This window comes from Falco biarmicus, chromosome 11, assembly GCF_023638135.1.
Source record: "Falco biarmicus isolate bFalBia1 chromosome 11, bFalBia1.pri, whole genome shotgun sequence".
NCBI lineage: Eukaryota > Metazoa > Chordata > Aves > Falconiformes > Falconidae > Falco > Falco biarmicus.
This window is the reverse complement of record NC_079298.1, coordinates 33,877,859-33,905,262: the sequence shown is the minus strand read 5'-3', so window position 1 is coordinate 33,905,262 and position 27,404 is coordinate 33,877,859. Positions and strand designations below refer to the sequence as shown.

The 27,404-nt window shown below is 42.0% G+C and overlaps 2 protein-coding genes across 5 annotated transcripts in view; one reads left to right on the top strand and one right to left on the bottom strand.

Annotated features, from left to right (window-relative positions):
- The first annotated feature begins 544 nt into the window (after positions 1–544).
- IVNS1ABP (influenza virus NS1A binding protein) lies at positions 545–11,882 on the top strand. Its single transcript, XM_056356156.1, has 14 exons — positions 545–696; positions 2,027–2,153; positions 2,479–2,648; positions 2,733–2,808; positions 3,567–3,740; positions 4,130–4,255; positions 5,658–5,765; positions 7,879–8,005; positions 8,566–8,790; positions 8,945–9,066; positions 9,251–9,377; positions 9,468–9,599; positions 9,769–9,942; positions 10,427–11,882. Exons 2-14 carry the CDS (start codon positions 2,043–2,045, stop codon positions 10,678–10,680), a joined length of 1,926 nt encoding a protein of 641 aa, XP_056212131.1. The 5' UTR covers positions 545–696; positions 2,027–2,042; the 3' UTR covers positions 10,681–11,882.
- A 909-nt stretch (positions 11,883–12,791) lies between these two features.
- Positions 12,792–27,404, bottom strand: part of SWT1 (SWT1 RNA endoribonuclease homolog) — a 42,034-nt gene continuing 27,421 nt past the window's right edge. For 3 of the 4 annotated variants that reach the window (XM_056356149.1, XM_056356148.1, XM_056356151.1), the window contains 3 exons: positions 22,212–22,278; positions 21,258–21,322; positions 12,792–13,989 (listed from right to left, as the gene is read on the bottom strand). In XM_056356149.1, coding sequence (XP_056212124.1) covers positions 13,884–13,989; positions 21,258–21,322; positions 22,212–22,278 — 238 coding nt within the window. In that variant the 3' untranslated portion in view covers positions 12,792–13,883. The other variant, XM_056356150.1, reaches the window with a different exon arrangement.

Below are 27,404 nucleotides of genomic sequence, written 5' to 3'. Positions count from 1 at the left end.
AGGCATTCAGTAGAAGAAGGATATAAGTAGATGACTACAGGAAAAGCAGAAGGTAGGAGGCATGTGGATTGGTTTCTTTTTTGAAATGTAGTAATTTTTGTTCTGTTACTTAAGAGTTACCTACTTGTGTAAGCAAGCAGTACTGGTCTAGATCTAGGAAGGGCTGAAGGTTAGAGTTGGTAAGGGATTGTCTGAAAATGGAATTCAGCTGTTCTGACTTTAAGCTCTAATTTAGCCACTTTCTTGTCTCCATGGGTATAAAAATTGACGTGGTTGACCTCTTGTTAGGCATGAGAATGTATTGGTGTCATTATGGAATTTTTCAGGCTGTTGGGAAGAAATACTCATTTGAGTCAGGAACTTCTACTTTAAGACACCATTAAACTTTCATCTGATACATGGTAGTACTATTTCTTGTCCTTATTTGATAACTTCTCCTTTATTTCAGATTATGATGCATGATTATCACAGAAGAAATTCATGTCTATAGCTGTTAAGGACTTTATTACATCATCTTCAAGCCTGATAGTTTTGGAACCCGTATTGCAGCTGCAGGGACACATCTGCTTTTGCATTTCAACAAACATCTTCCCTGTCAGAAGATACTGAAACTGAAGTGCTCTGTTTTAACACAGTAATACCATTGGATTATTTTAAGATCTCCCAGTTAAAAATTCACAGTAATAGATTTGCTAGGTAAGTTGATACCGTTAGCTGCATATGCAATAGTTAATACTTTTGTTGAAATTCTGTGACTTTAAAACTTTGCTGTCCTTTTTTTAATAAAAGGAAACGAATGAAACTGTATACAAATTGATAATGATCTTTGTAAGTAAGATTAGCGTTGCCAGTTTAGGGTCAAATGCTTTCAGTAGTAAGTGAATTTAAAATAAATGGATTAATACTAGAATTATTTTGTGTGGCGCTTGCTATCTTTATTACTGATTTTTGCTATCCACTTTTTCTATTTTGGGGAGTTCCTTGTTTAGTCTGATCTTCAGAATTTTCTTAAGCTTCAGATAGAAATATGAATTATTGCTGGTAACGTTAGTAGCATATCCCACATACCTTCCTTTAAAATCTTAAGAGGAAAGTGTATACTTTTGCATATGTTAGCAGCTCAAACTTACAAATTTGATTTATTTGGTTGTTTTTTGAGTTGCTATTTCAAGTTCATTAGTTCACCTCTGGGTCATGTTTTAGTCTTCTTAATTAGCTTCCTATTTGGGAAGTGGACTTTTCCTAAAAGTGCTTAACTAAAAAAAGAATCAATTAAATGAGCTATAAAATAGCTTCCAAATTCAAAAGTTAAGTTTCTTGAAGTTATTTTTCCAGTCTTGGTCCAATTTACCTGAGGTGGTGTGTTTGTATATGGTATGGGTAAGACCTTCAGCAGAAGTTATTTTAGTTTTGTGGTGGCTTAAAATACATGATGGTGGTTCAGAATATATTTAATTCTGTTCTGTTGGTGCTAATGTTCTTTCATGACTTCCAGCTACTCTAGCTATGGAAATAATTTTGTCTCATTTTGAGTAATGACTTGAATATTTTAATCTGCTTCACTAGTTACTTAAAATTCTTGGGTCTGTGCAAAAAATGATGCTGACCAGTATGACAGATTTCATGCAGTGAGCAGAAAACAGCGATGAATCCACCAAATCTGATCTTTACCGAGGGGAAAATGAAGCTGCTTTTGTAATTCGGTGGTTTCCAACTTGCCCCCCCCCCCCCCCCCAGAGGTACCACAGGTTGAGCATGGAGTTTTGAAGTTGGTACCTACCGAAGTGATGTGGCTAAATTAAAAGTTAGGGCCTCAATCTCTGAAAATAATTAATCCAGTCAATCCAAAGGACTGTTGTCAACATGTACTCATCAGCAGTAGTAGTCTTCCAGGCTTTTTTTGAGATGGGTTTTGTTTATTTTTTTAAAACTTCCCATGAATGTTTGTTTGCAAGCAATGTGTTAATAGTACTTCTATACTGAAGGAAAATGTTGTGTCTATAAACTTCATGTATTCTGTTTTTAGCCAGACCAACACCAAAATGATTCCTAATGGATATTTGATGTTTGAAGATGAAAACTTCATCGAGTCTTCTGTTGCCAAACTAAATGCCTTACGTAAAAGTGGTCAGTTCTGTGATGTCCGTCTCCAGGTACCTTTTTTCTGTCTGAGTATGATGGTTGAATACGGTGGGGGTTTTGTTACACTATGCTGTGTACCTCATTGATTGTGAGGCATGGGTTTAGAATCTGATTTTTCTGAAAAATGAACACTTAAAAAAATAATCAGATATACTTTGAGAGAGGCAATGCTAACATTTTTTTTCAGCTGACATAAATTGAAGACCATATTGATTTGAAAAATTGATTTGAACTGTGACGTTCACTCGGGTAGGCTTTTATACTATTATTATACAAGTGTGCTTAAAATAAAAATCTTACCAGTGTGTGTGTTTCTTATTTGTGTTTTAAATAAAGGTATGTGGACATGAGATGTTGGCGCACCGAGCTGTGCTAGCTTGCTGCAGTCCCTACCTGTTTGAAATCTTCAATAGTGATAGTGATTGTCATGGAATTTCCCATGTTAAATTCGATGATCTCAATCCAGAAGCTGTTGAAGTTCTGTTGAACTATGCCTATACTGCTCAGTAAGTAGTTTTCACAGAAACCAGAGAGAGTAGACTTGAATTTAAAAAATCAAAATAACAAAGAGAATTTTCTTTCTTTAACAGGTTGAAAGCTGATAAAGAACTGGTGAAAGATGTATACTCTGCAGCAAAGAAGTTGAAGATGGAGAGAGTTAAGCAGGTGCAGTTCTCAGCTCTTCCATTATTCCATTCCTTTTTCTCAGGCTGACAGCTTTATGGTTTTTGGTGTTAATGAGACAGAAAATGATGATTCTGTGGGAAAAGTACTTGGCAGATAAGCTTCTTTAGATGTTCATTAGCATTGTATTGATTTGAGTGACATCAGTTTGTATTGGCTTCCACTCGTGTTATCTTTGTGCTGAAGGGTTCTCTGGAGTTAGGTTCTGTATTTGTGCACCTGTATAAGCAAAACAGCTTCTGAATCATAGCCGGTTGCTTACTTTCATGTTCATGGAAGCGGTGGTGTGCTTTGTTGCATTGGGAGGTGTAATTAAACCTGTAAATCTGTGGCAGTGTTACGTGGGAAGAAAATCCACATGCTCCTGAACATAAGTTTTGTAGCGCTTGGCTTCACACGTGCTTACTTTTGCCCCAAACGGGGCTACCTTTGACAAGGGAACTGGGATTCTTATCTTCGCTTGACTGCAGATAAGTAGTTTTGAATAGGTGATCAACAGAAAAGCACGGGGGTCGATGTATACGTGAGTAGCTTTCAGATGTGTATGATTTTTTTCATATATGCATATTTGTATGGAAAGCAATGTTTCATTTACAGCTGTAAGCACAGGGAGGGCGGGATGACAACAGTCACTATTCTGCGGTTAGAAAACAGCTGTTGCTGTGTGTTGGGACAGATAATGTAAATATATTAAAAATTTGTCTACTTGTAAACTAAGATGTAACCTTATTTCTTAACAGGTTTGTGGCGACTATTTGCTCTCCAAGATGGATGTTCAGAGTTGCATCTCTTACCGAAACTTTGCAAGTTGTATGGGAGACTCACGTTTGTTGAACAAGATCGATGGCTACATTCAGGAACATCTTTTACAGATCTCAGAACAGGAAGAATTTCTCAAACTTCCACGGTTAAAGGTTAGCTTAAGTTTGTAGGTTTCCTTCTGGTATGTGATTGCCAAAAAGCAACCTAAGGAGCAACTGTTACAGCTTCTTTTTTGGGGAGTACGAAAACTTGGCGTACTGACTTTACTGACAATGTGCGAATCCTGGATCTCTATAATGTTCATACACCATGAACCTTAACTGTCGAGCATACATACTGTCATCCCCTCTAAGCATAAAAACTGCAGTGGTACTTAAATGTGCTTCCTAGTTTCAGTGGCATTGGCTGAAAGCTCCTCGTAGGTGAAGTTTTCTAGCTCTGTGGTAAAGTGAGAGTAATGCTCACTACGTGAAGTCCAGTATGCTACAAATACAAGGGTAATACCTATAGAGTAAATCATCCTTTTCTGTTCTCATTCAAGCTTGAAGTAATGCTGGAAGACAATGTTGGCCTACCCAGCAACGGCAAATTGTACACAAAGGTAATCAACTGGGTACAGCGCAGCATCTGGGAGAATGGAGACAGCCTGGAAGATCTCATGGAAGAGGTTAGTCTTTAAGAAAATGAGAGTAAACGTCTTTTTTTCTTTTTTTTTTTTTTCCCTTTAAAAAATTTAATATGAAGGATGATCCCTTTTTCTTTTTTTTTTTTTTAATTTTTTTCACTTTTTTAACTGTGACCCTAAAGAATTTAAATTTTACTGTAGGTACCCCTAAGCTGAGAAACTGGGGGGGTGTTCAGGTGAGCTGAATGAACTGTTCAGTCTGGTCTTCCGCTTTCCTTTTTTGCTCACTATGTGCTGTATAGTAACCTGAAAGTGGCATGTATCTTGCTGTAGAATTGGGGAGGTGGTACTGAAACTTGCTGTAGATTCTTGATGTTTTCCTTTGCAGGCTTTGCTTGTAAATGCGAAGTAGGTAAAAGCTTCTAATGGTTGTTCCTCCCCATTGATTTATCTCCCCATAGGTTTATTAACAAAACTAGGATACCAAGGCTGAAGAACCAAGAAGAAACCTCAAGTGTATTGACACGTACAGAAGCAGCAGTCCTGCCCCAGTTCTCCTAAGAAAATCCGCTGTGGGCAGAGAACGATGATGATGATTTAATGGTGTTTACTTACTCCTTTACAGGATACATTCTTTTGAAAGTTGTGTGTTATTAAATGGCTTTACTCATGAATACTAATACTAGATGTAGCCTGGGCAGTGTTTAATGGAAAAATTAGCGGGGAGTCTAAATTTTTAATTGGCTAGAGAAAATGGACTTTACAAAAACCCATGAAACATCAAAATTTTCCAAGTTTGTTATTACAAGCACGATAGATCTTCGAAAGCACTTGTATAGGCAAAAGTACATGTTGATACTGTTGTATATATTCTCAAGTGTGTATTTCCTCATGGAAAAACTCATTTTAAAAGCTTTGATCATGTTGAAATTCAGATGCATTTCACTGAAACAGTCGCACCTGATGTCTAATTGTGGACAACAGTTTCCTCCAGAACTTAAATTTGTGTTGTCTTCCCTCATTCCCATACCTTTCTTTTAGAGTTCACTGTTGGCCTCTCTTACCTTTTTCTGCTCGAGATAAGTATGTGTATTTTTCAAAGCAGAAAACTTGTTTGCGGGAGTAACGAAAATGCTTGCATGGGATTGTCAATTTGTGTAATTCTGCAAATTAATGTGCCTTTTGCTTGTCTAATGTTTCTGTGCTGGACAAACAGTAGACGTCCTTGGAAAACGAAGATTTCTCTCAAGCTGAGAAAGTAAGGAACCTTCATCCCATGTTTGAAGATTGCCACCATGACATCTGCTTCCTTTTAGTTTTGTCATTCTGCTAGATTGAGATGAGATGACGAGAAGTATGCTGGCGACTGCCTTTTGTAATCTGCCTGTAGCTAAGGGGCGGTGGAGACAGTAGCCACATGGGTATTCTGTTGTTGTTTTTGCAGGTTCAAACGCTGTACTACTCAGCTGATCACAAGCTGCTTGATGGAAATCTGCTAGATGGACAGGCTGAGGTGTATGGCAGTGATGATGACCACATTCAGTTTGTGCAGGTACAAATTGCAGACAGTCTCAGGTAACCCCAGATAGACTGGAGCAGTTTACAGCACACCTGAAGTCCTGTGTTCTGTTAGCAGAGAAAGCAGGAGTGGCTTTACTGCAAAAATATACAGCACGAAAGTATCTTTCTCGAAATTGCTGGAGGCGATGATTTAGTCTCTGCTTCTGTTTTTTCAACAGACTGACCCTAAGCCTTTGCAAAGTGCTTTAGGTTTGACTTCAAAATAAATCCTAGGCTGTTAGAAGAAAGAAGAGGTAGGAAAGCACTCAGCTGTAGCAAGTCAGCTGTGGCTTTGTAGAGATACTCAAGAGACTGTAAAGAATTGCAGACTACATGGCTTCCAGTGGAGAATGTGTCTGTTAAATTTGGGCACAGAAAAAGATTCCAGATACAAGTCCTAAACCTTCAGCTGTCAGCATCCATTTCTGTTGTTCAGCTGCACTGGTAATGTGCAAGAGCAATTTTAAAAAGGAACTGTAGATAACTTCTGATCTAGAGATAACTGATGCTTTGAACTGCACAAATCAGTCTTGGGCTTTTTGAGATAATTTTTTTTTTTAGTATGTTCCAGCCAGATACAGTCATTCTCAATTCCTGAAAAACACAGCTTAGCAACATGGGGCTGTTTAAGAAACGAAGAATAAAAAAGGGCTAATAGATGTAAATTATCAGTTGCTTTATACAAATCAAGGTTGTTTAAATTCACTGAGTTAGAAGTAAATATATTGTAGGATTTTAATTCCTAACAGTGGAATGTGCTGGTACAAAAGTGTATTTCTTGAAAATTTTAGCTAATGTAAAGATCTCATCCCAGAACATGGACTTTAGAAGTGAAAAGAGAGGAAAATGAAAAGCCAGCTAATTTTCTAGTATCTTAATTGTTTTTAGTAAGCCTTCGCAGACTTTTCCACCTCTGGATACTACTTGTAATACTTAGAAGCTGAGAGGTGCACATTCAGAAAGTTCACTTCCAGAAATAAGGCCAAGAGTTCTGATTTTTTTTTCTTAAATCCTTTCTGATAATAAGAACAGCCCACTTCAGACATTGTAAACATTTGAGAGAACCAAGCCCAGAAAACCCACAGATGACAGTCCTGGAAAAACTGTAACTTTTAAATTGTTGAATTAAAAAAGTTTGTAATTTCTGTAACTGCTGAGGCAGTTTAAGCATAAGAGAATAAGCTGTAATTGGATGAAGATGCAGAAATAACAAAAATGCTATCCACAAATGAATTGATTTTCATGGTGAGTGGAGTATAGCAATCAAACTCTTCTGTCTGTGAGTTAGATGATGTATTTCAGAAGTCTTGTGACAGTTTCCATAGAGGTCAGGCTCCTGGGAACTGGGCAAGCACTGCAGACTTGGTACCGTGGTCCGAAACTTTGCGGCTGAGCAGAACAGACAGAAAGTTAACTTTCTGTGTTTGGCTGCTAGGATTCCGAAAAAGCCTGAACAACCCAGCCAACTGCTGTGTAATTTAAAATGTGAAATTTGCGGGTTTTTCTTAATTGAGTGAAATAATGTAAGCTACAGTATAAATGTAATTGAAGAAGAAAAGAAAGCAGAAGTCTCCTGTCATTGGGAATCATCAAGGGAGTAAAATCCAAGAAACAGCTAATCTAAGCACAGAGAGGAACTGAGGCGAAATTAATACGTCTTCAGGAACTGAAGAGCATAGTTAATTCACTTCCAAATAGCATTACATAATTAACTCCAGTTCCAGAAGCAGAGCTTGAGTGAGGCTTCTAGTTTGTAGATTGGTTCTCTCCAAGTGGATGCAGGTTTTTCCTTACATTTGAAAATCCTGCTAGTAACTCCAATGCTCTTCTAGGAACCTGAAATCGTTCCTAGACAGACAGCAGCAGTGTAAAGCTGCAGCTGCAGGATGAAATGAGCAGCAGGATAAGATGTAGGCTGGTTTTTGGCCGCTGTTGCTGAGTAGGCAAGATGTTCTGTTGAAAATATAGGTGTGCTATAAATGTTGCTCTGCGGAGGTGGTAGATGAAGTGTTCTCTGGAATAGTTATGTATTAGCTCAGAGAAGCAAAGGTAGAAGGAGGTGTAGTCTCTGGCTAGGTTTCTGTAGCTGCCTTTTGATTTTGCAGAAGAAGCCACCACGTGAGAATGATCACAAGCAGATTAGTAGCAGCTCCTCTGGAAGCCTTTCTCCAAATGCTACTGTTCAGAGTCCTAAACACGAGTGGAAAATCATTGCTTCAGAGAAGACTTCAAGTGAGTAACTGGGGCAGGGTTTGTCTCACAGCCGCATCTGGTATTGTGCGCCTACCTCCCGCTCCCTGGGCATTTCCTTCAACATCTGTAGGGAACGCAGAAGTGCTTTTTCTTACCGATGATGCAAATCCAGTAATTGGCTGAGTAATTCGTGCGAAGTTTCTAACATAACTGGGGCCAAACGGGGAACACTTCCATCTCAATTCCGTATTGACAGGGCTGTCCCAAATCCCGTGGTGTGTGTAACTTACACAAGTCCTAAGGAGACAGGCAGTCTCTAATTAATTAACAGAGCTATCTGCTGTGTGTGTGCAGGAGGAGACTTTCTCCTCAAATGTCTTCAGATTGCTGTCTTAATGTCCCTTGAGCACTGTATTAAGAATCTAAAACTCGTATTTTTCAGTAACTAGCCTAACACTTGGAACCAGTAACCAGAAAAAATGAAGTTTTCACACTTAGAAGGGGAGAAGCATGATCAGAAGACCCTAGTTGGCATTCACCTAAATTTAGCACCTGAAATTTCACTATATCGGTGGTCTCTCCTGTTTTCCTGATGACAGGTAACACCTACCTGTGTCTGGCGGTGCTGGATGGTGTGCTGTGTGTGATATTCCTGCACGGCCGTAACAGCCCTCAGAGCTCTCCCACGAGCACGCCGCGACTGCTGAAGAGTCTCAGTTTCGAGCTGCAACCAAACGATATCATAGAGAAGCCCATGTCTCCGATGCAGTATGCTCGGTCTGGGCTGGGCACAGCGGAACTTAACAGCAAACTGATCGCTGCAGGTAAAAGAAATAGCGATAAGTCTTTAAAAAAAGCTTGCTCAGCTGGGGGCAGGGGGGACAGCGACATATGTACGCTACATATTGCGGTCGGGTTCTTCAGCGTCAAAGCGGCTGGCCTTTGGAAACGCGCCACCATCTAACCTTTTGGTTTTAGGTGGATATAACAGGGAGGAGTGTTTGCGCACCGTGGAGTGCTACGATCCGCAGAAGGACACTTGGACTTTCATCGCGCCGATGAGAACGCCGAGAGCTCGGTTCCAGATGGCAGTCCTAATGGTGTGTGGTGGGTGCGGGTCAGGTGCAGTGGGACCTTACGTAAACGTAGGTGGGACAAACAGAGCAAACTTGACAGAACGGTAACAGAAGTCGCTTAACTGCAGTTACACGGTTACTACAGTGCTGATGATTCGGGTTGTTGCGTGCTGCGATGTGAAGCAGGTATGTATTTTTTTCCATTTAGGGGCAGCTCTATGTTGTGGGTGGGTCCAACGGTCACTCGGATGACTTGAGCTGTGGAGAAATGTATGAGCCAGAAATAGATGACTGGACTCCTGTTCCAGAACTGAGAACCAATCGCTGCAATGCAGGTAACATGTCTGCAGTTGTTTGATTGCTGGTGGTTTTTTCCTAATTTATTCATTTATTAGCTTACTTATTATTCTTTCTGATATGAATAGGAGTCTGTGCCCTGAATGGAAAACTGTACATTGTTGGTGGTTCAGATCCTTATGGCCAGAAGGGACTTAAGAACTGTGATGTGTTTGATCCTGTAACGAAGTCTTGGACAAGCTGCGCTCCCCTTAATATCCGTAAGCGTGTTGTGCAGTTCAGGAGGGAGGAGGGGAAAGGGCAATTGCAAAACTGGAGGCTCAAAACCAACCCGAACAAAAAAAGAAAAACGGGTTAAATTTCCACTGCTGTGGCAAATTGTTAGTGCGTGACTTGGGCTGGGCTGTAACTCCTGGCGTTTGGTTGTAGGGAGGCATCAGTCTGCGGTGTGTGAGCTGGGCGGGTATTTATACATCATCGGAGGAGCAGAGTCCTGGAACTGCCTGAACAGCGTGGAGCGTTACAACCCTGAGAACAACACCTGGACCCTGATTGCGCCCATGAACGTGGCTCGGCGAGGAGCTGGAGTGGCTGTTCACGACGGTAGGCTTCCGCGGGCTGAAGTAACCTCTTGCGCTTGATGAATTGTTCATGTTAAGCTACAATACGAGTAGAATACCAAGCTGTGTTCCTCAGGGAGGAGACAATACAGTAAGAACCTGGCTATGCCTCCAATTTTAATTAAAAGCTGTAACCAGAAAACCAAAGAAACCTCTTTGGTTTTGTTTTGGGGCATTCACCCTCACTTCTTTCTTTTCAAAACATCACCATGCAGCTTGTAGAGCTGCATCTCTTTGAAGGACTTTGTGCTTACTCTGAAATAACTTCCAGCCAGCTCTAACGATCAAGAGACCGAAAGCAGGTCAGTGCTGTAACTTCAGACCTTGAATGAGGCAAAGGTTTCTGATGGAAAACCCGCACTTCCTCCGTTTTGGCGTAGCTTCTCTCCCCGGACAGGCAGCTGCGCTTGGCAGCGGGGCTGGTGCTCAGCAGTGAAGCATTCATTCACTTTCTTTCCTTTTGATAGGAAAACTCTTTGTCGGTGGAGGCTTTGATGGCTCTCACGCGGTGAGCTGCGTGGAGATGTACGACCCTGCGAAGAACGAGTGGAAGATGATGGGAAGTATGACTACGCCGAGGAGCAACGCCGGGATTACGACAGTGGCAAACACCATTTATGCAGTTGGGGGATTTGATGGCAACGAATTCTTAAACACAGTTGAAGTCTACAACCCAGAGTCAAATGAATGGAGCCCCTACACAAAAATTTACAAGTTTTAAGTGAATTAAATTCCTTTTTCAAACTAACAGGCTTAGTGATGTAATTGTGTTTCAGTAGAGGTACACATGTGAATAGGGTTGGGGAGGGCATAGATGTTGCCGACAGCAACACAGAGCTTTTGCATATTGCATATTAATGTGCTGTACATATTTGTTTTGGAAAGAATATCGAGATGAAGGGGTTTTTGTGTATTCTAGAACTTTGGGTTAGGGTTTTTTTTTTTTTAAAAAAGATTTTGAAGATAATGCAAGAGAAACTAGACCTGGCATATCATTTCAGGAGCTTCCCCCAGTGTTCGTTTTGTCACTGCACATTAAATGACTTCTCCTGTAGGATGCGTTCTTGGGGCGGGAAGTGTAAGGGTTACGGGGGATAGTTTTTTTTCATCAGGCCTTGTTTTCCTTCAGTAACTGGAACAATCTGTAACAAGAAGCCTTATTTAAATAGATATAATGGCTATTTTTTTTATTAAAAGAAGCTGACATGCCTGCCAATACCTTATCTTTTATGATTGCCTTTTTATAACAGTTTTTATATACTCAGCAGAGTATTTTACCTGTTGACATGAAGATGGCAGAGAAATGGTTATTGAAGCAAAGAGACAACCTTGGAGTCCATGGAGACCGAGCGGGCCAACTGCCTGCCCACTGTGTGTGAGCTGCTGGGCTTCTGCCTCTGCTGCACTCTCGTCACTTAGTATGCAACATCTGTGCTCGAGCTGAATGGAGTTTCTGAACATAACATAGCTGTGACTTTCTAGGATGGGAAAATGATTTTGGCTCCACATATTTTGACAAAAAAAGCGGAGGGTGCTTTCTGTACAGCAGTTTTGTTACTATGGGCGAGCTAACCTTTGTAAAACAAAAACTTCAGTGTGGGGGTTTTCTCATGGTTTTTAAACTCTTGCCCGTTGGCAACAAAAATGTATTCATCTGGTTAGTAACTGTCTTAAGTTTATTTTTCTAATACTACCACTTGGAAGTGTGATAGAACACAAATAACTTGATTTTGTATGTGCTCATAGTACTATGTTTTAGTTCACTTTCTCTATTCATATGGCTAAACACTGGTTAGGATGACTTGGTGTCTCATGTGTAGTGCTGCACATTAACTGCTGGTGCCAAACGCGCACTGCCTGCTTGCTGCCGCCGCAAACACATTAAAGGTACCTTGTGGGAAACCCGTGTACCACAGCATGGCGGTGACGTGTCTGTGTCCTCTTCTTTAACGAGACAGGTTACAAACAGGCATTTGTAATATTAAAACAAACATTGGGAATGGATGAAGCTACCAGACAACGGAGGTAGGGTGGCTAACTGCCTCCCCGGGGGCAGGAACAGGGAGGGGGAAGGGCTGCGTCCAGCTCCTGCAGTTTGAGAGTTACACATTTCTGGAGGGGGAAGGGCCTGCAGCATGCAGCCAGTGCGGGCTCCTAGGGAACCACTGCTGTTCCCTCGGGGAGATTTACCTACTTCCAGGCTGCTCTCAGGATCAGTTTACTAAAGGCTCTGTGCAAACTGGAGTGTGGCGCTCCAAGGGCACGCTGAGGAAAGGGGAAGGAAAAAAGCGCACAACGCCGCTGCAACAAACCAGCTGCTCCTGCTGTAAGGAGCTTCATTGTGCCTGTCCAGCTGTGGGCTGCAGCATTCATCAAGCAGCTTCAGGAAACACAGGCACACCAGGGATGGTGCCAGGGCCAGGGCGCGTCCTCCTCTGTGCTCCCTAGGGCTGTCCCACCGCCCCGGCAGCAGGCCTCTGCTGGAGTTGTGGCCCAGAGCCCCAGGCCGTCCCGCTGAGGGGGCAGGAACCCCAGGCCAGGCCAGAGGAATGAAGGGTGATTCCCAGCTGTAAAGCTGGGAGCATTCCAACAGGGAAAGACTCCCTGCCACCGTAAGGTTACCTTAGCAAGCACCTAAGCAAGTGCAGGTGCTTGCCCCACGCCTGGGGGGTAACAGCACGAACGGACACAGCCCGTCACGCGAGCTCTGCCCCAGCAAACCCCCCAGCCCCTTCCCTGCCTTTCAAGCGTCTGGGAGCAAGAACTGCACCAAGCTCGCACCCCCTGCAACCGGGCCACGCGGAAACACAGCTCTTCAAAGAAACTGCCATGTAGAATTAACTGCTGTTTACCATAATAATAAATTGCATTTTTACAAGAAAGATTTTTACAAATACATCCAAAAGTTAATACGAAAATAAAACACTTCTAGACCTTTGCCAGTCATCTCAGCTCTGTACAAATACATACATAGAAGAGGTAGCTTTAAAGGCCACAGCAGCACTGAAAATGGCTTTTAGGAAGTGTCATGGACTTAAAAGCAGTTTGGGAAAGCAACAAAGAGGATGCTCACACAGAGATGCTGCCTGGAGAGCAAAGGCGAGAAAAGTCACTGTGTAACCCAAAGAGGACAACCGCTTGTGCCTTTACAAGGGCAGGTAGCAGAAGAGAAGGGTGAGGAGTTCTTCAAGAGTGCTGCTCACCGGCTGCCACAGCATGGGGATTCAGTAGGTGTTGTAACAAAGGAGAAAGATCCTTTTTGTCTGAAAAGAGGCCCAGGACAAAGACACCTGCACAATGTGGTGGTTTTTTGTTTTGTTACTAAAAAAGAGCATCAATCCATTTCTCCCCCAGTTCTATTTCCTCTCTTAAGCCTTACAGTTCACTACACAGGATACACACATTGCACCTGCACTGCAGTCCTCCACGCCCATAGGGGCAGCAAGCATACCGGGCATCTGCCTGCCCTTCTGTCCTTTCAGACCCCTGGGTGTCACTATATACGTTGTTTTTTTCCCCACCTCGCTTGTCACTTCTAAAGTATCAGCGAAACAAATGCTTTACATGGATCTTCCCTCACCACCATCGCCAGATCTAGCTCCTCACGTCAACTGCTGGAATTGACACCACCAGCCCAGCACATCTGCTGTGCACCAAACCAGCTGGATCCATCCAGAGTCCCTCACTTGAGACAACAAGTTCTAGTCCCTTGCAATTCTTCGCAGACATCCTGACATTAATGCACATAGGTAACCAGTTGGGTTTTTTTTCCTTCAACTCAAATATGAAAACAGCACCATTGAGAAAAATATTTTGGAAGGTTTTTTTGGCTTCTCACATGACAGACCCCAGAGGAGTTCGGCTCCGCTTAGACAAGGAGAATGCAGGGGATGAACACCGCAGCTCCAAACCTTGACCCAGAAGTCACAGCCAGCCCCTGTTCTTGGCCTCCATGTGAACTGATGCGTGACACTGCTTAATTGTGTGCTCCAGCTGGGCCAGCTGGCAACATCCAACTTCCAACCTTTCCCTGGGGAACAGAAGATACAGAGGTTATCAAGACACAATGGACCCATTTTATAGACAGGAATCTTTCTGAATATTCTTTTAAAACAAAATTCAAAGGGATTCTAACACCACACTTTAACTCTCAAAACCAGAGAGTACTCAGTACCTCTGGAAATTCAGGCACATTTTTATCTTTATTACAGCAAAAGATCAAGTTTATGCCAGAGCTGGCTAACCATTATGTGTTCCCAGCTGCATCCTGCAATTAAATCTTTAAAAAGAAACAATCTAAAAGCCCCACAGCAGGCATGACTCGAGTCTTCTCAACCCAGAACCAAGCCTTCAGATATAAAACATTACTGTTTTTTACTGAATGTGTTTAAGCTGCAAGTCAACTATACGTTTCCTACAGGTTTATGTGCTGCAGATAGAAACAAGTTCCATCCACAGTTACAACACAGTCAGAGACTGATTTTAGGCTTCTGGGATAATCTCACTTCAACCTTTACCAGTTGCAGCTAGCCCTGTTCCTCCCGGCTTGCCCAACATCTGTAATTCTTCTAATAATCTGTGCAGTGTCACCAGAGAAAACATTTTACAAGTATATGCTCAGACAAGTTAAATATTGTTTGAATTAGCTAGTCATAAAGGGCCGTACAGTCACACATTCGATATGGGACACCTGCGCTGAGAAAAAAAAAACACTGGAAGAAACATTTTTTTGGAAATAAGAAGGCCCCTAAGCATGCATTTACAGTAACCACTGTGATTCCTGTTCTGGAACATATGGCAGGCTGGCAAACGGTGTTGAATGTTTAAATTGCAGCCACTCTAGTTCAACACATGAAAAGCCTTTCCAATTTCAGTGTTCTGAAAGCAAGCAAAACAAAGCCTCCATCCCTCAGAGTGCTTTCATAAATGTTGGCAACGTGACCAGATCCAGGATGTTGTTTCCCCGTGTCTCGTTAAATAAAAACCCCATGCAGACACTGAACCACTGCAAGTCTGCTGCAGTTTTATTTGCTCACAGTGTGACCCGTCTTCCCTGCGCAGTTTGCCTTTTTCCCAGCTGTAAAATTGCCAAAATACCTGCTCTTGTTTTTCTGTTTGAACTTGGAATTAGATGATAAAATTGGTTAAATGGTAAACGGCAAGAAAAATACCAAAACCCTCAATCCTGTACTTGAGTATTTGGCAAGCACATTTGCTGTTGCACTTGGGAAGAGAGGGGAAAAAAAAAAAATCAACCACGGATAAGGCAGTTGAATTTTAAGAGTTTAAAAAATGACCTCGTGCATAGGTAAAAATTGTTATTTTAAATAATTAGCACAATTTTTTATGTTCTTGCTCATATGAGCATGATGTGCAAGAGGCAGATATTCCCCTTCACCCGCCTGGGGGCAAAGGCGCACGCACTCTGCCCGGCATTACACATCCCTCCCGTCTGCTCGCACCCTCACAGCGGCCCCTCTGCGCACAAGGGACCGCCCCGCCCCGATGGAACAGCAACTGCCCCACACATTACCCGTGGGTCCTTCCTGCAGGCTCTTCTCTGGTATTTGCAACCAAACGTAACCTCTGAGAACCAGCAGCTACTAGGCATTATTCGGTGCTTTTCTGTTAGGAAAGTGGCTACAAAACTTGAACCCAGTGGTCCTGACTCAAAATACAACGCAACACAATTCTGAACTAAAAAGGGATATCACAGAAGATAAACTATGCAGTTATGGTGTAATCAGAAAGGCAATTTCCATAAAATTCAAGAAGTAGCAGTGACTTCCGCTCCAAAGCTGCAAACCCCAAGGATTTCATATGAACACTTTCAAACGGCCAACCTGCAACCCGGCAAACAGGCAGAGCTCCTCTTTGCTTTCCGTTGTATTCTGTAAAGGTAGTTTTTAAAAAAAAATCGGCATTGAAAAGTCACTTACATCAGCTTTCTTAACAGAATAGGGAAGGTTCATTTCAAGCTGTCTTTCATATAGTTACATATAATGTGTTTACACACAAAAATACATCTCTTGACTACAATGATGTATTATTTAGACTTTTGTTTCAGAAGAGGAATCTACAGCTGATTACACAGAAACCATCCTGTAACTTTGCTTTTCCAAAAGATCCTTTCGCAAAAGGCCTTTGGAAAGATATTCCTCAAAACCAGGAAAAAAAATGCAGGGTTAAGTGACATGAGTGCAGCCTGAGGGCTACCAGACCAGCCTCTGAAGTAATTTTTAGTTTTTTTAACTATGCTGAGCACAAATTTACACACATTATTTTCTTTACACCTGTATTGATACCGATCTATACTCAGCAGCTGGATTTGTTAGGTTGGGTTGGGTTCCCCCCCTTGATCAGTTTCTTTTAATATGTATAGGTGGTGGCCTGACCCAGGCTGGATGCCAGGTCCCCACCAAACCTGCTCCATCCCCCCCCTCCTCAGCTGGGCCGGCGGGGGGGAAATGTAAGGAAAGGCTGGTGGGGTGCGGGGGGGCAGGGAGATCACTCAGCAGTTGCTGTCGGGGACAAAACAGACTTGGGGAAATCAGCTTAATTTGTTACACACACACACCCCCCCTCCCGCTGTCCCTGCCACTGCTGCCCCTCGGGGGGCTCATCACACGCTGCCCCAGCCTGGGTCCCCCCCGCGGGGTGCAGCCCCCCGGGCACAGCCGGCTCCAGCCTGGGCCCCCGTGGGGTCAGAACTGCCCCCAGCCCCCGGCACGGGCTCCTCTCCCCACGGGCACGGCCCTAGTCCCCGGCTCCTCACCCCAAGGGCTGGGGGCATCTCTGCTCCGGGCCTGGAGCCCCCTGGCCCCCCCGCCCCGGGTGCCAGCGCTGCTGCTCTCAGCTGTTGGCACTCTCTGCCTCAATCAGCCATTGTCCACCGGCACCGAGGGGCTCGGCCTGGGCCAGCCGCGGGTCTGTCTGGGAGCCGGCCGGCATGGGCTCCGCTGGGCACGGGGGAAGCTTCTGGAATCTTCTCTCAGAAGCCACCCCTGTACCCCCTGCTACCATTGCCATACAAACCCAATACAATATGTATTTTTTAAATAGAATTCAAACCAAGGGATGCCTTTAAAAGGACACACACCATACCTTCCCCCAGTGTTTTTTGCTCTCACAGCCACCAAAAGCTTGGCAGATCAGCCCAAGAGAGCAGGAGATGAATCCTATCACCAAAAGCAGTCTAAATGTGTAACGTTTCTCCAGCAATAACCTATAGCACTGGCACAGCTACCCTGACGAACAAACATCCATTCTCCCGATGAATGAGTGCCATTCATCAGCGACAACTGTGCCTCGACTCAGTTTCGACACGGCAGAGTTCGGCGCTACTGGGCAGCCAGTAGTAAGCGCACAGTGTGCCCACTCGGGCTGTCGGTCTGCGTACGGGACAAGAGTGAACACGGGGACACCTCAGCAATACAAACTATCAAACCTCTGCATCAGTGAGTGCCTTGACAGTTTCCAAGAAGAGCTCTTAAAAACTAGTGCAGAAAAGGATCTTGTTTGAGACACGAATATTTCATTATCTTTATCTCAATTAAAATTTTCCCTGTATCATGCTAGTGGCCACTGAGTGATGGTTAAAATGGTAAATAGCATGGTACAGCACACAGTTTTATACCTCACAACAATGCAACAGGTTAATTCAAATGTAGTTACTACAGTAACTAGAAATAATGTTACAGGTCAAAAGAGACTGTTTCTGCGCCCTCAAAAACACACTGGTGCATACTGGATTGCAGGTAACTTCCACTGAAATGTGGGACCAGTGTGGGACAGCACGCTGCGCCAGGCCAGCAGAAAGGGATGGACACAGGCACTGAGAAGGACTGGCGATGAGCAGGAAAAGGGGTAAGGGTTGCAAACCACGCATGGTACTCAGGGAGGGTGGCCGCCAGGCTTCATCTCTACAGCCTGTGTCAGGACGATAAACCAAGCTGTTGCTCTGACCACCCCACACACGACACGGCCCCACGGCTGGCAGGTCTGCCCTCCCTGGCTGGCCCGGGAACGCCTGCCCGCAGGGACGGAGCACGCCGGTACCGCTGGGCCAGTGCCCGTTCTGACCCCAAGGCATTGGCGTCTTCCCAACCCCTGCTAACACAGTGACCCCCACCTCCTTCGCTAGTTTACTGTAAAGTAGATGGACCAGGTGGAACAGCAAAAAAAGGGTGTGAAAGTCACACATAACTTTCAAGTGATCTACTTAGATGCCCAGGCCTCCAAACAACATATTTTCTTAGTTCAGACAAGATCATAGGATTGCAAACCAAAGCCTGAAAAATTCTTTCTACTACTTACCCTTTACATCAAATTGTCATTTATTAAATGATAACAACTCTTCACCACTCAACAGGGAAAACTGAAAAGCCTTGAAAAGTACTCAACAGGTAACCTCACATTAGCTGCTTGCCATAAAAACTACAGTGACCTCTCTGAAACTCTTCCTGCAAGCCAGCAGCCCTGCTGCCCACAGCGCGCGCTCGAATGGGGAGGGAGGGAGGAAGAAACAAGGCCTTGAGCTAACCCTCCCTCGAGCTAACCCTCCCTCGAGCTAACCCTCCCTCAATCCACCTAATTCCGCTGAAGCGGCTCAGGGCTGGGGTGTGTTCCCACTGTTCAGAAGGCAGAAAACTTCCTATCAATTAAGAAACCCCCCCACCAGGCTAGGATTTTCATAAAACTGCTTCATGAAGCCTGAAGAATCCATACGAAGGAAGAAACGAGCAGCCAGGCCTGCCCTTTCTGTAATCCCGTTCCCTCCCTCGCATCCTAACAGGGACGTTACTGTGACAGATCTGGCCCAGTACGATGGACATTTTGTGCCTTGTTTCAGGGCTTCGCTCTCGCCACATCTCAGGCTCTACCAATACAAAGACAGGGGATATATGGAAGCAACGAGGGGGGGAACCCCACCGAAAAAGCAGAGGTCTTAGGTCAACACTTCTCCAATCTAAGAGAGGAAGACTGGAATCTACCAGGTGACTATGCAGGCAAGTTCAGGGAAAAAAAATAAATTTACAAAAGTCACGTAAGCGTTTCTAATGGAAAAAACTTATTTTGTGAATTTGTTGAAGATGCAAGAAATTGTCACAGCAGATCTCTGGGGCAGGGTCAATCTTTTTGTTCCGTTTATACTCCTAAAGATCTTGAGCCTCGTCCTTGGTTGGCATCTTCTAAATACTACTGTGATACCAAAGCCTATAGTACCACTTAGGGATACAAAAGCAGTGAGAATCGTGCCTGTAGCCTTGACTCCAAGTAGTCCTTTTCTTTCCTCAAATAAGAAGAAACCCTTTGGATCAAAAATTGAAGACAAGAGTATCTTTGGTGCATCCTGAAAAAGGAACAGTCAGAGTACAAATGTTCTAGACAGGAATTTATCTCCCAAAGAATTCAGAAGGCAGGTTGAAGCAAAAACGTTCGCTGGTAATTGAAGCAAAGGGAAACATTTTGTTCAGCGTGTTTCTGCCAAAGCACAAGTAATTCAGCCTGCCTTAAAGCAGTCTCCTTCTCTATGCCTTCGCTCTTGGTACATCTCTTTTTAATTGAGTGCTTTTAAAACCTCATTTAGCAACTCTACTTTACTGGGTGGAGTCATATTTTATTTCACTTCTGAAATACCAAATAGTTTCATTGTTGTAATAACTACGAACAACAATTAGACCTAAGCAGTACTTTGAAAACCTGTGGATTGAATTTATAGCAACAGATCTTAATCTTTGCTTCGTTTGCTTTGTATGTTTTCAAAGGACATAACTTAGATGCAACAAAGATGTCACCCTCCCCCTGCATTGCTCACCCAGCAAAATCAAAGTTCTGGCGAGAACATTGGTTTTGTCCATGAAATCTACCGTGGCATACAGAATTCACAAAAATGGTCCAAGTTCTCAGGCTTTCTGATAAAATATGGACCTAGGCACATCTTTCAAACACCAAGAAGCAGCAGTTCCCCTGCTACCCTTAGCACAGTACCAAAGGCTGTACGTACGCTGTAGATTTCATACAATGATGGAGATGTCCAGAAATGTCTGAAAGTGTGAGAACCACAGAAATGCTGGCCATCAACTCAAGACAGTTAAGTTTCAAAACTACTTTTCTCTGCTGTTACATAGACTGAATCTCTCCCTCCCTGCATAACTTTTCTCCCGACCTAGCAATGTGCACTTTCAAACTCAGAGATTTAGGAAACCAGTATCAATCCAGGCAAAGGAAAGCTTTTTAGAATAGTCTACGTACTCAGATTAAAATAACCTGCAAGCCTTTTCCACAGCTGATGGAACCACGCTTCGTATCCTGGCAAGTTTTACAGTTAATCCATACCCATACAACAGCAACATAAAAAAAAAAAAATTACATGTCTTATTACGCACCTAAGATCTATTAAAAACATTATGGCATTTTAAAAACCTCACAGAACCTGGGTTTACAAGCCCTCAATTACACAAATTCAGAAATAAACCTTTTATGAACCAGAAACTTTACCGTGAAGAACTGTAAGGCTTGCATGACACTCATTTTTAGATCAATGTTTTCAAGGCCTTTACCTCAGCTGTACAAGAGAACATTTTTTTCCTGTGACCAAACTGTAAAAAACCTCTGAAAATGTGAACAGGTACTTGGAATCTTAACATTTTTTTTCTCTTTTTTTCTAACTGTACTTTAAAAAGGCTTAGTAACATACAATGGCTTAATTTATGACTTTAATAAGGAAGGCCACGATGTAGCACAGTAACTGCAGATGTGCCCAGCTTTCATGCTACAGTTCAGTCACTTGAATCACCTTGAGAATTGCAGGGTTTTTTCCTCTGCTGATTTAAGCGAAGTTCTCATAATAACAAGTTCTGTTACAAGAAATACCTCACCAGAACAGAATTTCAGTTATAATCAAATTCATTTAAATACAGTTGCATGCTCTAACCTACCTTACAATGAATGCTGACCTATACCAGCTCTGTCTGCCACTAAGCCGGGAATTCAAAACCAGTAGAGGACAGAGGAACCAACATCTTGCCTCAAACAGCTGAAAATCACTGTGGAGATGCTAATGGCTCATCTCTAATTTAATTTCTGTCCTCTCCTACTCTGCTGGAATGGTAGGTCATTAAAAAAGCTGAGGGGAGGGGGGGAAGGAAACATTCCCATTCATCTTCCCTATGCCCCTCTTACAAATGACAATTTTTTATTTATCCAAACTATTTCTCTTATGGCACCTTTGGTTAATACAGTACATGCTAAAATGCTGTCTCAAAACCCATCTGATGTGGTCAGTAATTGGCTTACCGGTATATCTTCTGCGAAACACACTCATAAAGCTCCTCAGCAGTGAATTTTATACTGTTGTTCATCTAAAACAAAGAGCAAAGAATTAACACAGTAATTTATCAAGTATCACACCCCAATTAAAATTATAGAGCTAGTGTAACAGATATGGCTAATGTATTACCTAAGAGGCTCTCAAGTTGATATATACACAAGTCATGCTATGTATTATAAAATTAAATATTACAAATTAATAATCATGATTTTATATAATGGGAGTGATAGGCATCACTCCATTTTCTAACCATTTCTGCACAACTCTAAAATACTTTGTATAGTTCTTTCTCCCCTCTTCATTTACCCTAAAGTTCTATAGCAAATGAAGTTCTGACTTGTGTTAATTCCATAAATACATGTACAAGCCCCAAACCCAAATATATTTTCCTGTACAGGAGGGGACTGCAAATCTGAAACACGTAACATACTAAATGGAAAAATACTGCTCTTTTACTACAAACATACAATGCAATTTCTCTTCTTAAAACCTTTCAGCACAAATTAGTTAAAACTCCATGAGTAACTGGTAATTTCAATTTATCTTTTTTTCTCAAACTGCAGTCAAAATTCCCCATAGAACTACGTAATGCAACGTACTCTCCCTCTTCTTAAAATAACTAGATTAGGAATGTTTTGGCCACCTCAGCTTCAAGCCTTTATACTCCTGACAGCGAGTCATTCACAACAAACGAGCGGTCAGAAAGTCATGCAAGCAACTCAAATACCAATAGAGATTCTAGTAACTTTTGGTAGATGCCAACCAAAAATACACATTTTTATGTCCAAAGCCTAATGAATAAATCTTCAAAATTCTAGCTTAGTGGAAACACAATGACGAGATGGCTAACCTCGTAACTACTTCAAATAAAAAACTGTTTCTGAAGTGTTTCTGCCAAAACATTAAAGAAAACTTCATACCTCGTTGCTTATGAGGAAGTTATAGAGGGTCCAAATATCTTGGAAACTACTAGTTGGGGTCAAAATTCTGAAAAAGAAAAGTTTTGGATTTTTTTTAATCAAGTATAAAAGGATTCTATGGAAAAGTTAAATTTAAAAGAAGTCAGAAATGCTCCATGGGGAAAAAAAAAATATAATTACATTCTTTAAACAAAAAGGAAATTATGATCTTTGAAGAATTTTCCCTTCCACTCCTCTGAAAGAATTAAATGAGCTTATTATTTCTGTAAGGACTTTCTATGAAGGTTTTTCCTCATTAAAAATTCAACTGATGTTTTTATGAGCAACTTCACTACACAGACAGGAAGAAACCCAGTAATAATTAAAAGCCTTTTGTTTCACATAAGCAAAGCCTGATGTATTAATGCAGAGCAACAGAAAAGTGACATGCAATACAAAATTTTCCCACACTAGCTAAAGTTTTAACTTTTTTTATTCCCTCCAATATGCTAATGTACAGCTCAAATGCTACAATTTACATACCATTTTTGCTACTTGTAATAATAATGAATTCCCACCCAATACTGTGAAGTGAAAATGGGATTTGACAGCTGAAGAGAGGTGTCTTTATGAAGAACCTAGTATCATGTGAAATAGTGGTATTTTATTCAGACAGAAATGCATGCAGCAGCCAGTGACATTTCAGTCTTCCCCAAAATCTAGTCCTTGTTCTCCACGTTACAAGTGGAGATACCTTCCGCGGAAGAAAGCATGAGCTTTGGTCTCTGTAAGGTGTCATAAAGTTCTGAGAGATGTACACCCTTTCCCACAAAGCTCCAGAAATAATGCAATAAGGAAGTGATTCTCTCAAAACATTAATTATCCTAATCTGTTTAAGCAGATATAATTCAGTTATGTCTCAGTGTAACTTAATTTGCATTCACTAGGGAAAAATGGAACCCTATAAACACTGGAAAATGTACATTAAAATCTACATTAAAAACCATATAACACTTTACACACATTAAAAAGTGCTGATAAAATTCTGCCTTATGTTATAGTTTAAGTATGGAAATAACTATTAAGAAAATGACTGGGTTTAGGGAAAAAAAAATTGAAAACACCCATCTTTTTTGGGAAGCTCTATTTACTTTCCCATGGGAAAGTGCCCAAATTCTCCCCTCCCTCCCCTTGCAAGCTGTAAGCCTTTATAAATGAATTAATTAGGAATTGAAAAAAACAGAAAACTAACAGTAAGTTAAAAATCTCAGTTAAAAAAGACCCTGTACTTTCAACAGGCTAGGAGACCTTGGCACACCACAGGATTTATTGTAACTAGTAAGTCCACTGCTTATTTTCATCATGATTCTACACGGGAATTATTACTGTTACAAAAATTAGTCACACACTCTTTCCCCCTTCGTAAGAAGACGCATGCAGAATTTTCTTCTTAAACTAAAACTGTTAACCTGCCAACTAAAAGTCAGCAAGAGAACCAGTTGGCTAGTTCTCCTAAAAATACCTCAAAGCCTTCAACTGCTACCTCAGTGAGAAAGCTATCAGCTTTGACAGCGTAAAACCCCAGCAGAGACAATTTGGCAAGCATCCTCGGAAACGCTGGGAATCTTGGCAGCCTGAATTGCATCACAGCTAAGATTCCCACCGACCAGCTCCATGTAGCCATTAGCCAGCAACCCTGTCTGCATGGGACAATACATCAGCTTTAGCTATCGCATCAGTCATCTGCAACATAAATAGAGTATACTCAAGCCTGGGAAAGTGTGATTTCTATTGCTGATGAATTTTGTACCACTCTGTCTTTTATTTCATGGAAAAAGGAGGAAAGTTTCCATGTCTGTTTTCATAAAACTGAATGCAGAACCATACAAAACATAAAAGGAAAGATGTCACTGGTAACTTCACCTGAAGGCCATTACGTGTTGCTACACAGTACGTTGGGGCAAAGTATGTTCATCACTGTTTTTCCTACTGTGCCCAGGACACATACACAAGGGTGCTGGCTAAGTGAGACGGCTGCCACAGTTGAGCTGCTGGCGGAAAAGCCAGCCAGGTAAGCTTTCTGGAAGAAGGACAGAGGGTGGGGGGAAAGGGCAGCTGCTGAGAGAAAGACCTGCAGTAATTATGGCCTCCTGGATTTTGTGGAAGATAAATATATGTATGAGCTACAGAAGGTGAAGGAAAAGCCCGAGAGCAGAGCAGAAGGCAGGACTAAGTGGTGCTGCCTTTCCCTTTGACTATACCGCATCTCCACATGGCTACTGCTGTCCACCAGAGTCCCAACTTCCCAGGGCAGAGAAGTGGCTAGAAACTTCACGTTTCACTCCACCCTTCTTAGCAAGGCTACGTCTAAAGAAAACCAGTTGGAAAGTCCTATTTTCAAAGCACATTAGATTGTAATTTCACAGTCATTTTTAAACTCCTGGTTTTGCATGGATCTTTAATTGTACTGTGAGTATGAAAGCAGCCAACACGCCACCCACATTTCCTTTCCCTCCACAAACATAAGCAAGAAAGCACCAGCACCACATACACAGTTATTAGGTCTCTTCTTACGGAAGGGCACACTTTTCAACTATTACTAGAGAATCTGAATCTTGACACCAGTTAGGATGCTGCAGACTTACAAATTATTCCATTGATGCTTCCCAGACTGCACACTTCAGGCAATCAATAAGATAACCCTCACCACTCTCCGTGTTCAGTTGTCAGGATCAAATTGGAAAATATATTTATTTTTTTACTGGTGACCAAAGCATACTAGCGAACAGCTACCACTATTGGTTTAGCTCACTACAAGTAAAATGTGTAAATAAGCATACAAGTAACTTAACGTTAAATCCTGTAACTTATTTTATGGTGCTTGCTTGGATTATGACAACAATTGCTTCTGCGTTCATAACACAAAAGGAAAAGTCTGACATTTGGCTCAAAGCTTTACAATATCTTCAAATAAAAGACATTTGTTATTTTCAAGCAAGAACCATTGCTACACACGGAGTACTGAGAAGTTGGTGAGAGAAGAGCTTGCACCGTAACTTCCCCCACAAATTCTTAACAGGTCAGCATTCATAAAACAAGCTTACTGCTGTTTTCAACTAAATACGAACTGGAATACAAGCTCCAGCCTTGGAATATATTTTACTGCAGAAAACTGTAACACATTCCTGTCTGCAGAGAAGTTATTTCACACCACTGCTACTGTCACCACTTTACGTTCCTTTCATCTCCTGTAGCCACCATTCTGTGTGACAGAAAACAGACATTTTAAGAGATGATGTGCATTGGGAAATCTGGACATGTTTGTATGCACACTCACTCTGCATCTATTACTCCATTAAATCAAGCTGATCTCCTTTTCATCAAAGTCCCTCAGTGAAAAAGAGTCTGCCCCAGCTACAGAACACCCTCTAAATAAATAATACATGAAGCAAACGGACTCTTACATAAAACTCCTCTAACAAGCAATCTGAATCTCAGTATCATGAGCACTGCATTATTAACCACTGCTTCTTCTCCTCTCTCAACATGACATCAAATGTATTTCAAAAGCAGAGGGTGGAAATCCACTGAATCACTTTGCCTTTCCTATCAGCACAGCCATGCAAAACCAAACAACAAACAACCCCACGTTAGGTACTTCAACTTTTAGTTAATCCAAACATGCTCTGAGGAGGTGTTGGCAAGCGTGCTGGGTGACAGGAAAGCTGGATTGCCACTAAAATGCAGTTTATTGATCAAGCTAAAAGCTATAGTATGGTTCTATGCAGTTTTCTGAAAATATTTAGTACATGAGGTAGAGAAGAGCACGTCATCGAAAGACACAAAAAGTGACTATGGGTACCAGCTACAAAACAGAGGTGAGCTGTTCTTGGGGCAGAAGGGAGAAAGGAGAAGAGTCAGACTTAATGATTCTTATTTCATAAGCAATAGGGCTTCCCAAACCCCTCAGAACATCTCTTTACCTACTGTCCTGTCACTCATCTGATGCAAAATGCATGCACAGAATGTAAGATACAATAATCAAAACTGGAAATGCATAGGAAATAGCTCATGATGTGGTTCCTCATTTGCACATAGAGAAGATGCGGGCAACAAGGAATGCTGCTTGGAAAGGATCAGAAAATTAACTTATCAAATAGAAGGAAAAACACCCAAACAACCCACAAGACAATCTGGCAGTGAAAGCAGGTCAGCCTGCCAGCTGCTCACAGACACTAAAATCCTGGGCAATGACAAGTAAAGCATACGGATAAAAGTCATACGAGACTACGTGGTAATCACTCCCAAATCTGGCCAAACCTCTGTATTTATCACACTGAGCCATTCCTCTTTTAACAGTTCTGTGTAATTGCTTGTGGCATAAGATGGGTAAGACTGTCATAAAGCATTAACCAATTCATAAGTTCACGTGCTTCATCAAAAAGGCATATAACACTTGATTTTATGTAAGTCAACTTAATCCACTAAAAAGCCCCATTTGACCTCACTGTCAGAATATCAGGGAAGGAAAAATATGAGAAATGGAAAACCAAAACTCCTATGCAGTTTATTAACAATGCCTCATTCCAGTGCACTGCAGCAAGGGGCTCAAACTGGTATTACAATGATCAACACATGCCAGAGTTCTGTTCACCATCAATATTGGGAAATTAAGGGGATTTTTCCCAAACCAAAGTCAAGTTCATGCTTTTTTCTATTGTGGAAGTACTTCAGATGTCAGATCCTAGTGCCAGTTTGTCTAGACGACTATTCTCTAGCTTTACAAGGTCAGAAAGGACCATGGCTTTTACAGCACTAACTCATTTATTCAAACTTTTCTGCTTTTTTAGGCTGGTTTAAAAGCAACAGGGCCTAAGCAGCACCCACAGCACCACCTCTGCCCAGCACCTTATTAAGTGCTGGCCAATTTCAGCAGTATTTGACAGAGACAGAGGTCTCGAAACTCTCTTAATTTCTTACAGCTCTCATGAAAATAGGCAGAGCGTAAAGGACAAATTTGGACCTTGGCAGCAGAGAAGTCTGCAGATAGTTCAGATGTAAGACAAGATAGCAAAGAATCCATGTAGGAAAGGAACTGCTAGAACTAGAAGAAAACCTTTTGTCAGATACTGCACATTTTCAACGATATTAGACATGATAATTAAACTAAAGGATACCATACTACAAAAAGATGAGCTTTGGAAATGCTATTAC